The sequence below is a fragment of the Trachypithecus francoisi genome, unplaced genomic scaffold (assembly GCF_009764315.1).
Source record: "Trachypithecus francoisi isolate TF-2019V2 unplaced genomic scaffold, Tfra_2.0 Lachesis_group6, whole genome shotgun sequence".
Lineage (NCBI taxonomy): Eukaryota > Metazoa > Chordata > Mammalia > Primates > Cercopithecidae > Trachypithecus > Trachypithecus francoisi.
Genome location: NW_022681471.1, coordinates 82933171 through 82945717, shown reverse-complemented (window position 1 = coordinate 82945717; position 12547 = coordinate 82933171). Strand labels below are relative to the sequence as shown.

Genomic DNA, 12547 nt, shown 5'->3' with positions numbered 1-12547 from the left:
CTCCCTGCTGGGCCACGCTGTATTCACAGATCATCTTCAACTCCTTCTTCCCCACCTACTCCTTCGCCCTCACCTCCTCGGCTTATCTCTTGCTAGAAAATGCACCCAGCTCCAATCTCCGTTCCTTTTAGCTTCCTCCCTGAGAAGACACTGTGACCTCGCTGTCCTTGCTCGTGTTACCATGGAGAGGTAGGAGGATAAATATCGCTTCCAGTTGCCAGCTTTTTTTGTTTTCTCCTTTCCCCATCCTTTCCCTCCTAGACAACCTCCAGCCCCAATCCCAGTACCCGTTTCACCACCCTCCTCTGGAGAGTTAGCATAACCAGAGTAAATAGGTAATCAAGCAGTGTGCTTGCAAGCCTTAATTTTGGGACAGATAAGGAACTGAAATTAATTGGAATTATACCTGCCGCTGCTGAAGGCTGAGGGAGGCGGCCGCCGGGGGCGAGGCCAGCTCTCTCGGCCCAGGGCCCCGCCCCACCCCCTCCTTCCTCCCTCCTCCTTCTCAGCCCCACCCTTCTCCACCCCTCCCACTTTGCACTCTCCTCTAGCAGCCGCCTGTCCTTTTTAAGGAACTCCACCCTAGGTGGAGTCCTCACGATAGTCACACCTCTCCTTTGGGCCTAGCAGGGCCAGAGAAAGACGGAATCACTCCACCCACTCAGGTTGCCCAGAGAGCACTTTAGGTTCTGACCTGCGTGGGGCGCGAGGTCCCCCGTGGGGCAGCTAGGTGCCTCCAAGGAACCCCGCCCCAGAGGACCCACAGGAGTTGCTGCCATTTTTCGCTGAAGCCCCTGCCCTGGGGCTGGTGTTCTTCTCTATGATTCTACCAATCGTCGGCATTTTTCTCCTCCCTTCTTTCTTTTTAGGAAGGCGCTGGGGTGTGCGGCGGCAACGGCGGCGGTGAAGGGATCCTCTTGTGGTATCTCCTCGTGGGTTCCCGGCTTGAAGGATTTCTTCTCCGCCTCAACTTTGTGTTCAAGTAGTGCTTTGGGGGTTGGGTTGGTTTTCATAGCCCCCACCCCCGGCCCTCTCCTTTTAAAGGGTGTGTGGAGTTCAGAGGATGGGTGGAGAGCGGGTTTGGCCGGAACTGAATTGGTGGAGGTAAAAGGGGAACGGAGGACCTTAAGCTCTGGCCACTTCGGCCCAGCGAACCCACTTTATTTTTGTCCAAGGAAAAGCTGCAGAGGGGAGGATTCTTTTTAGAAAGTCTACTCTGCCGGCCCCTGATTTTTGGGTTGGATGCTTGAGAGCTTTGTTTCCCTTGTTCCGAGAGTGGCCCAGCTGGGTCTGAATCGACTCCCTCCTCCCCTTTCAATCCCCTCCTCATTTTCCAGCCCGGAGAAAGAGGGGAGTGGGGGGCCAAGAACGAGAAGACGGGAGCGCGTCGCCCTGCGCGATGTCAGAATGGGGCGGGTGTGAGGGGAGCAGTTCTCTTGCGATCAGCTCAGGAGTATGAGCCTCCCGGAGGACGGCATGAGTTCTGGACACTTCAGGAGTCCTCAGCTAGTGACATGGTCGGTAAGTGACTCTGGGACTAATACCCACCCACTCCAGCCTCTTTCTTTTAGATTCTCTCCCCCTCCCAGCCCCCCTGCTCCCACCACACACCCCGCTTGAGGTTTCAGCAGTGGGGGCGGGAGCGGAAGGTTAAGAACACTGTATGGAATCAAATGAAACTCAAGGGAAAATGACTTTGCTAAAGGGCTGCAAAGAGGAAGAGGGGCTAAGAAGGAGAGGAGAGAGCTTGGTGGAAGAAGTGAAAGGGGGCAAGAATGGATGATTTGTCTAGTCTAGTCTGCCCTGGCTCGGCACTCCCAATACTCCTTAAGCAGTAAGGATTATCTTTGACTTAACCCCACACAGCCAGAGTCACAACCAGAGAGAACAGGATTCGCAAGGCCAACGCTCCCAGGTAACCCCCTGAAACCATAGCGGGTACCTAGAGAAGCTTCTGAAAAGAGGGAGGAGGGGACAGTGGTTTAAGGTGCAAAGTTAGGCTATTGGAGGCACAGAGTGAGGCCTGGAAGCAGCTGCAGGGGAGGAGCTGCTTTGGGCGTGCCAGCTCTTTAAGGAGGGGCTGAGGTTGGTTGAAGAAGGAAGCCAGAGCGTAGGCTCTGCTCCGGCCCTTTAAGACGTGGCCAAGGCAGTTGGTTCGTCTGTGTAGGTGGAAGACTGATTGGGCCGAGTTGCTGTGATTGCTGAAGTGAATCCATTTGTTCAGCCACTTGGCAGAGCTGTCTTTTTGTGGTTTTTTATTGTTGTTGTTTGTTTGTTTTTAACCCTAAGAATTTGGGAAAAAATAAATCACATCCAAACAGGTGGCCAAAGGCATGATGTCTTGTTTCTTTTGGTATTGTCTTCATCGTGAGGAAAGGCATTTGTTAAAGCACCTGTCATCCAGTGTGGTAATAATTGAGCAAAAAGAATAATCTTTAAATTTGGATTTGAAACTGATGGAGATTGCCATGGTTTGGGGTAATCTGCTTTGAAACCCTAGTATCACCACTTATTAGCTAAATCACCCTGGGCCTTGCTTTTCTCTTCCATAGAATGCAGATTAGTAACTCTATCTCAGTAGATATTTGGGTGGATGAAATATCTTGTGTATGTGGCAGAGGCTGCCACTTGTATCTTAGTTTAACTTACTTTTTCTACTCAGTTTGGAACTCTTTTTCTGGAGCACAGCTGATAAAATTAGTGTTTTTCTGTCCTTAAAACACCTTCCAGATGTGGTAAAAGGAAACAGGAAGACTGAGTTAGTTTGTCCAAAGACGGAGGCTAGAACACAGATTTTATTGCTTCTGATTTAACGTTGTTTCCACTAGACTTCATCACTTCTGAAAGAAAGGGCTACTGGCCTGCCTTTCCTCTCATTCTTTGGGCAACTTAACCAGAATGATATAACCAACAGGACTTTTGGACAACAGAAACAAGTGATTCATAAGTGACCTCATCCCATTCTTCAGAGTTATGGGGAAGCCCTTATATGAGAGTTGTTTCCCTTATTCATACTCTGCTTAACAATAAGATGGTAATCATACTAGATGACCATCTATGTCAATCATTCTAATCAAGTTTTGTTGCTGGGGACACAGAGAATGGCTGCGGAGCAATGTCTTCAGGTAAGCCTGGAGGGCAGGCAGGCAGAAAATGTAGGAAGAGTAGAAATAATAACTTCAAAAGTAAAAATGACAGGTGCATCTATATAGTCCACCCTCAAGACCAACTTAATGGCTGTACCTTCAGAGCCCTCAGGAGCTATACATCCCTCTTGTTTAGACTTTTCAGGACATATTGGAAATTGGGGAAAACACATGAAACAGACTACCATCACCACTCTCATTGTTCTAATACATGCATTTCTGAGGTAGGGTTCTCATTGGCTGAGTTAAATGAATTCCAATAACCAAAGTAGCAAACAGAGTCTAGTCATCTTTGATCTTACCAAATTGTCCGTGTCTGGTGTGGTGGGGGCTGTAGATGATCTTCTAAGATCTAGCTTTACATTGCCATGATTTTGTGAATGAAGGAAAACTTGATTAGGATGATTGACATAGATGATCATCTAGTATGATTACCATCTTATTGTTAAGCAGAGTATGAATAAGGGAATAACATTGTGGTATTGGGCTCATTTGTTTATTCAAAGACAGTATGAGATCATGTTTGGTATTCTTCCTGATTTTTTTTGGGGGGGACACGGTGTTTCACCCTTGTTGCCCAGGCCGGAGTGCAATGGCATGATCTCGGCTCACCGCAACTTTTGCCTCCCAGGTTCAAGCAATTCTCCTGCCTCAGCCCCCTGAGTAGCTGGGATTACAGCATGCACCACCACACCCAGCTAATTTTGTATTTTTAGTGGAGACGGGATTTCTCCATGTTGGTCAGGCTGGTCTCGAACTCCCAACCTCAGGTGATCCATCCACCTCGGCCTCCCAAAGTTCTGGGATTACAGGCGTGAGCCACCGTGCTCGGCCTCTTCCTGATTTTTATATTCTAATGTTTACTAGCCTCAACTGAGTTTCATCATTTAGCCTCAGTTTCCTCCTCTCTAAAATGATGTGGTAATTTGTGATTATAATGTAAGTAAAGCATTGAACCCAGTGCCTGATATCTAATATGTTTCATAATTTGAGGGTCTCATCATTTTTGTTATTTAAAAAATTTTCTTTTGTTTAAATACTGCTGTGTGTTTGCAGAAGTGGAATGTAGACAGGAAGCTGGATTTAAATATCTGAAAGATGCTAGATGCTCTGTATAATATACTAAAAGATGTTATCTGTATATTTAGACAAAGTAGATGTGATGTGGGCAAACAAAGCTCTAGGATTATTAAGGAACAATAACCTAACTCAAGAGCCCAATCCAGATATTTCAAATCACTAGCAATTTGACATTGTTTTGTAACCTCACACTCACCATTTCTAATATACAGCCCATCATCACCTCTGGACTCTTCACTCATCCCTCATTCAAGACTCTTCCCTTCACTTCACTGGTTCTGCAACTTACTATGACCATAGTAATGGTGAACTTATTTAAACTCTGTACTTTGGTTGTCCCATCTGTGCATTGGGGATAATAATAGAAACTACCTCATAAGGTTGCTGTGAGGAATAAGTGTGTTAATTTTGTAAACACTTAGAAGGTGGCATAAAAGTGAAGCAGTGGGAAAATGTAGCTGTTGTGGTATTCATGTCCCATGCTCAAATGCTGGCATTAAACTTTCCCCTCTTCCTCATTTTCTCATTTAATTAGATGCTCCTGAATAACCTTTCTACTCACTGCCTGAGCAGTGGCTCAGGAGCACCAAGACAAGGCATCCTAGAAGAGTCTTGGACCATTTCAGTTTGTAGAGCCCCAGAAAGTGAGATTAATGCAGTAGCCAATTCAACACTACACATCTATTCTAGGATCTAGCTACAAAATTAAGGAATAGGTATGTTATTATTCTTTTAGCACCAACTGTTATGTATATTTCTCAGAACTAGTTTAGCAAACAAGAAATAAATATATTCACATCACATCCCCGCCCATTCTAACTGATGATGAAACAACCCCATCATTGAATACACAGGAAGAAACAAGAGATGGAATAATTAGCTCCAAATAATCAAAGTTAAATATATGCTCAGCATCACGTAGACCTTTCTGAAGACACTGTATTTGTGATGTACAATATTTCAAGAAAAATGAAAAAAATGAAAGAAACTCTAGAGAAATAATCAATTTTTAAAAAATAAAATGGAACTAGATCAAGAAATGTAGATGATTACATCTGGCAAAAAGGGGGACAGGGAAAAAGAAAACTGGCCTGATAATTGTCTTCAAAGGCACCTGTTAGGTATTTGGAGAAAGCACAACTGCTATGTCATTTACAGGACATCATGCTTAACTTAAAGGGGAACTTTCTGATGGTAATCAAGTCTTTACCAAGTACCTGCTAAATAGCCAACACTGTAGTAGATATTGTGTGGGAAGGAGGGAGGAGGTACTACCAGAAGGAAGAAAACAAACTTCATGGTCTCTGGCCTCTATCCTCAGTAAATTTGCAGTCTAGGTCAGATAGAGAAAACTGGCAGCCCGCCGCAGATGTTGGCCTGGTTCTCACAGTGATGTTAAAGATTAAAACAGAAACATCTAACCAGAGATGGCTGTGACATTCTTAATTGTCAGCTCTCCCTGTTATACTATTTTACTAAAATATTTGTGATATAGGAGGGCCAAGAAGTATTTTTCAGGCTTCTTGATTGTTGCTATTAAAGCTTTTGGAGATGGGTAGTTATAGTTCTGAATATGGCTCTATCTTCCCGCATTTCCATGATCATTCATTCCTTTATTCACTGGACATTAGTACATAGTATATAGGAGATGCTCTGCTAAAAGATAGGGATACAAAAAAAGGAAAAAGACTAGGTAACTATTGAAGGGCTCACCTGGTGGTGGAGGAAACAGACAATTCCTCTTTGTGCCAGGTACTGTTATAAATACTTGAACATATATCAACTTGATACATCCTCATAGTAACTCTGTGACCTGGTACTATTATTATTCCCATTTTACAGATGAGAAAACAGACACAGGAGGCTGGAAAAACTTTGCCCAACTTCTTATTGTTAAGAAGTCACAGAATCAGAATGTGATTCTAGGCACTTACTCCAGAGCCCACATGTTTTACTACACTTTGATAGCTATGTGGAGTATTTACCAGAAGGGGAAGGAAATGACTAAGAAATGATAAAGGGCTAGATTTAAGAGATATATCTGTAGGAGAATTATTATAGCTGATAACCAACTGGCTGAAGATAGGGAGAGAGGAGTCAAAGGTGTCTGGCCCCTAGATTTTTAGACTGATAGACTGGGTTTATGGTGGTGCTAGAAATTAAGATTAGAAATATAAGAGGTGGAGCAGGTTTGTGAACTCATGGGGTACAAAAGTCCTGTTTGATACACAGGAGAGATTCTTTGGGCCAGAGTTCAAGATTCTGATAATCAACAATAATAATGGTGGTGATAATAGCTAGTTGAGAGTGTTTTATATGCCAGGATTTGTTTTAAGTGTATTTATGTGTACAGTTATTCATCATAGAACGTACTAACATAAACCTAGATGGTATAATCTACTACAACCTAGGCTATATGGTATAGCCTATTGCTCCTAGGCTACAAACTTCTATAGGATGTTACTGTACTGGATACTGTAGGCAATTGTAACATAATGGTGTGTTGTATTTGTGTATCTAAACATAGAAAAGGCACAGTTAAAATATGGTATAAAATATTTTAAAATGGTGTACCTGAACACCACTTAACATGAAGGAAACTTGCAGAACTAGAAGTTGCTCTGAGTAAGTCACTGAGTGAGTAGTGAGTGAATGTTAAGGCCTAGGACATTACTGTACCTTACTTTAGACTTTTTAAACCATGTACACTAGGCTACACTAAATTTATAAGCAATTTTTTCTTATAAATTAACCTTAGCTTACTATAATTTTTTAGCTCAAAACACAAATCCTGTACAGATGTACAAAAATATTTTATTTCTTTGTATTCTTATTTTATAAGCTTTTTTCTATTGTTAATTTTTTTTTTTTTTTTCTTTTTACAAGTTTTTGTTTAAAACTAAGACACAAAAACACACATCAGCCTAGGCCTACGAGGGTCAGGATCATCAATATCACTGTCTTCTACCTTATATCTTGTCGCAGGGGTAATAACATGCATGGAACTGCCATCTCCTATGACAACAATACCTTCTTCTGGGATACCTCCTGAAGGACCTGCCTGAGAATGTTTTATAATTAACTTTTTTTAATAAGTAGAAGGAGTACACTCTAAAATGATGATAGAATGTATGGTGTAGTAAATACAGAAAACAGTAACATAGTCATTTATTATTATTGTTAAGTGTTATATACTGTATATAATTATATTGACTGACAGCACAGTCAATTTGTTTACACCAGCATCACCACAAATACGTGAGTAATGCTTTGCACTGTGACATTACAGCGGATATGATGTCACTAGGTGATAGGAATTTTTTTAGCTCTGTTATAATCGTATAGAATCATTGTCGTATCTATGAGAACACTTGGACACAGGAAGGGGAACATCACACACTGGGGCCTGTCGTGGAGTGGGGGGAGGGGAGAGGGATAACATTAGGAGATATACCTAATGTAAATGGCGAGTTAATTGGGTGCAGCACACCAACATGGCCCATGGATACTTACGTAACAGACCTGCACGTTGTGCACACGTTTACCCTAGAACTTAAATTATTAAGAAAAAAAAAGAATCATTGTGGTATCTATGGGTCATCGTTGACTGAAATGTCATTATATGGCCTATGAATGTATTAACATGGAATGTTCACATTAACTCTGTTAAGGCAATACTGTGTTCCCCTCTTTTGGCAGGTGAAGAAACTGAGATTCATAGAAGCTAATATAGTTTCTCAGAATCACTCTGCTTCCTCAACCCTGCTGTCTTTTAATCCATAGGAATCGAAGAACAGATTGGAGATGGCTCTCTAAGTTGTACTTGCTAGAAATAATGAAGCCTGTTGAAGGTGTTGTGTGAATGCAGAGGGAGAATCGAATCTTCTCCACTCCTACAGATGTTTCTGGCAGCAACAAAGAAAGCTCTCCTGGCATTTTGGTGCCCCCCTGTGGGCTGTATGAGAGTTACCTGACCTCACATTCTTTTTCCACCATCACACCTCCTTTTCCTGTCGTAGAAATCAGAAAAAGCTTAGCTACCCTCTCCACCACCTCTCACTTCATAGTTAATTACACCTCAGGCATCTTTCATGCATAAATTCTCTAATTTTCTTTCGTTCTTTTCCACTCTTTTCCAATTTCTGTACTTGAGAAAACACATTCCCTCACTCTCCATTTCTGTCACTGTCATCAAAAACCTTCAGAAATGTGATTAAACACCTACCATGTACCAGGCAATGTTCTAGGACCTTGGAATACATTAGTGAAAAAAAACAAAGATGAAAGTATCTGCCTGCAAGGAGCTCAGATTCTACTGGAAGTCAGTTTTCTACTATTGTTATTACTTACTACAGTTCCTCCATTAACCTGTTACAAGAGAAACTTTAGACAAATTACATTTAACAATTTAATTGAGCAAAGAATGATTCGTGAATCAGGCAGCCCCCAGCAGAAATAATAGATTCAGAGCAACTCTGGGGCTGCCATGTAGTCAGATAATATTTATGGACAGAAAAAGGAAAGTGACATCTAGAAAATGGAAGTGAGGTATAAAAACAGCTAGATTGGTCACATCTCAGTATTTGCGTTATTCAAACACTTTGAGTTGTTGACTGCCTGTAATTGGCTGAAAGTCTGTGATTGGTGCAAGAGTAGGTTACACTCTGTCTACACATCCAGTTAGGTTATGGTTCATTATGGATGGGGAAACCTTTAGGCTGAACTTGAAATATGTAAGGAGGAAGCTTTAAGCTAACCTTAATTTAACAAACCCCACCCCCAAGTTCCATGGGAGCCTTAGGGCTTTGCAGAGGATAGTCTGAAATCTTTTAATCATAGATGGACAAGTTGAGGCTTAGGAAAAAAAAAAAGGCCTTGCCAAAGATTACGGGATGTGAGTGCTACACATCTAACTCCCAGAAAATCTGGTTGAGAAAGAAAGCTAGTAGGTGCTTCTAGTATGAATGACTGATGGTTTAAGGCAGCTGAATTAGGTCACCAGTTGCTTTTCCATAAGAGGAAAAACTAAAGAGGAAAGAGAAAACTGTTTTTATTACCCCACCTGGCTTGTAGATTTAAGAGACGTAGACAGATAAAATAGGTCTAGAGAGATTTGGCCTTGACGTGTAAATAAGTTCACTGGGGTAAGTATATATATAGGAGCTTAGAACTTAGAACTCCTTCAAGCAAGAACTAGACCAGGAAGGTAGGATAGTGAAAACTGTAGCTATGCTGATGTTCCCATGAAGGCAGAGCGTGTTGGAGAAATAGGAAGAAACAGATTACCTGCATGCAGTTTGGTGGAGGGGAGTGGCTAATATTATTGGGGAAAAGTTAGGGCCATCTTGATGAGTAAAATAAATCAGAATGTTTCAATGGCTTATCAGTATCTAGTAAGTACTGAAAGATAAAGGTCATAGAACACACATAACATTAATGGCATACTTATGCATATAGTGGGTTAGATTTTATTCTGAAAGTTGTCTTTTCCTTTTCTCTTTTCCAGATATGGATCAACTCATAAACAACTTGGAGGTCCAACTTAATTCAGAAGGTGGCTCAATGCAGGTATTCAAGCAGGTCAGTTATTAGGAAAATAGGGTACTAATATTGGGCCATAATAGTATTGAATACCTGGTAGTGATTACAGAATTTAAACTCATTTTTCTTTCTATTACATGTTTGGGGATTGAGAAGAGGTGAAGGAAGACATATTTCTAGAAAGTATATAAATGCCTTGGTTTCATGTTCAACTAGGGAGTAGATCTGGCCTACAAGAAACATAGCCTCTGGAATCAAGGCTATAAAGACAAGAGTAGACCTTTAGTAGACAATAGCAACTATTTATCTAGCACTATTTCATATTTCAGATAGGATGAAGATTAAATGCATTGTCTTATTTAATCTTCACCATAATCCTGTTGAACAGTGTATTAATTAGTGTTCTCCAGGGAAACAGAACCAACAGGATATGTGTGTATGCTGTATGTATGTGTGTATGTACATGGAGAGAGAGATTTCAAGAAATTGCCTCATTGGATTGTGGAGGCATGGCAAGTCCAAAACCCCATTAGGGGTGGGCCGGCAGCCTGGAGATTCAGAAGGAGTTGCAGTTTTGAGTACAAAAGCAGATTATGAGAAGAATTCTTTCTTGCTCTATGGAGGACAGTCTTTGTTTTACTAAGGCCTTCAATTGGATGAGGACCAATCACATTATAGAGAGTAATGTGCTCTATTTAAAATACGATTATTTAAATGTTGGTCTCATCCAAACAAATACCTTCACAGAAACATCTAGAATAATGTTTGACCAAATATCTGGGCACTGTAGCCCAGCCAAGTTGTCACATAAAATTAATCATTATTATTCTTAGTTTCCCCATTTGATGGAAAATAAAACTGGCCTTGAACACTCGAAGAATTAGGATTTGAAACAGGTTATCTGGATTTTATATCCCAGGGATCTGTGCTAGATGTTGAAGTCCCATCTTTCTTGGGGTTGCAAAATCACTCCATGAGTGAAACTCAAATACAGTCAAAATTAACCTTGAAAATTCTTAAATCACCTATAGACTTGAGTATACAGTGTTGTATAAACAAACTTGTCTGTTTCTTTATTTAATTCATCAGATAAAGTATCTAGATTACATTTAGGAATCATTTTTTGTTATAATTTCAACTTTTATTTTTTGAATTTTTATTTATTTTATTTATGTTTTTTTTTTTTTTTTTTTTTTTTTAATTTTTAGACGAAGTCTCACTCTGTCACCCAGGTTGGAGTGCAGTGGCGCAATCACGGCTCACTGCATCCTCTGCCTCCCGGGTTCAAGCTATTCTTCTGCCTCAGCCTCCCGAGTAGCTGGGACTACAGGCATGCACCACCACCATGCCTGGCTGATTATTGTATTTTTAGTAGAGACGGGGTTTCACCATATTGGCCAGGCTGGTCTCAAACTCCTAACCTCATGATCTGCCCGCCTCAGCCTCCCAAAGTGCTGGGATTATAGGTGTGAGCCACCGTGGCTGGCCTTATTTTTAATTTTTGTAGGTACATAGTAGGTGTATATATTTATGGGAAACATGAGATGTTTTCATACAGGCATGCAATGTGAAATAATCACATTATAGAGAATGGGGTATCCATCCCTGCAGCATTTATCCTTTGTGTTACAAACAATGCAATTACACTCTTTTAGATATTTTTAAGTGTACAATTAAGTTATTATTGACTCTAGTCACCCTATCATGCTATCAAATAGTAGCTATTATTTGTTATTTCTAACTTTTTTTTTTTTTTTTTGAGATGGAGTCTCTCTCTGTTGCCCAGGCACCCTAGTCACCAGATCGTGCTGTCAAATAGTAGGTCTTATTTATTATTTCTAACTTTTTTTTTTTTTTTTTTGAGATGGAGTCTCTCTCTGTTGCCCAGGCTGGAGTGCAGTGGTGGCTTCTCACCTCACTGCAACCTCCGCCTCCCAGATTCAAGCAATTCTCTTGCCTCCGCCTCCTGAGTAGCTAGGACTATGGGCACACACCACCACACCCAGATAATTTTTTATATTTTTAGTAGAGACAGGGTTTCGCCATGTTGGCCAGGCTGGTCTCAAAATCCTGACCTCAGGTGATCTGCCCACCTCGGCCTCCCAAAGTACTGGGGATTACAGGGGAGAGCCACTGCACCCAGACAATTTCTAACTATTTTTTTGTACACATTCACCACGACCACTCCTCCTCAACACCCTACTGCCCTTCCTAGCCTCTGGTAACCATTCTACTCTCTATGTCCATGAGTTCAATTGTTTTGATTTTAGATCCCACAAATAAATGAGAACATGTGATAGTTGTCTTTCTATACCTGACTTATTTCACTTAACATAATAATCTCCAGTTCCATCCATGTTATTCTAAATGACAGGATCTCATTCTTTTCATGGCTGAATAGTACTCCATTGTGTATCTGTACCACATTTTCTTTATCCATTCATCTGTTGATGAATACTTAGGTTGCTTCCAAATCTTAGCTATTGTGAATAGTGCTGCAACACACATGGAAGTGCAGATATCTCTTTGATATACTGATTTCCTTTCTTTTGGGTATATACCCAGCAGTGGATTGCTGGATCATATAGTAGCTGAATTTTCAATTATTTGAGGAACCTCCAAACTGTTCCTCATAGTGGCTATACTAATTTACATTCCCACCAAGAGTGCACAAGTGTTTTCTGTTCTCCACATCCTCATCAGCATGTATTATTGCCTGTCTCTTGGATAAAAGCCATTTTGAATGTGGTGAGATGATATCTCATTGTAGTTTTGATTTG

At 41.1% G+C, this 12547-nt stretch overlaps 1 protein-coding gene across 1 annotated transcript in view; it reads left to right on the top strand.

The window, feature by feature from the left end:
* Positions 1 to 538: 538 nt before the first annotated feature.
* KLF8 (Kruppel like factor 8) overlaps positions 539 to 12547 on the top strand; it is a 49251-nt gene continuing 37242 nt past the window's right edge. Inside the window, 3 exon segments of the mRNA XM_033201157.1 lie at positions 539 to 1521; positions 1867 to 1915; positions 9733 to 9806. Coding sequence (XP_033057048.1) covers positions 1456 to 1521; positions 1867 to 1915; positions 9733 to 9806 — 189 coding nt within the window. The 5' untranslated portion in view covers positions 539 to 1455.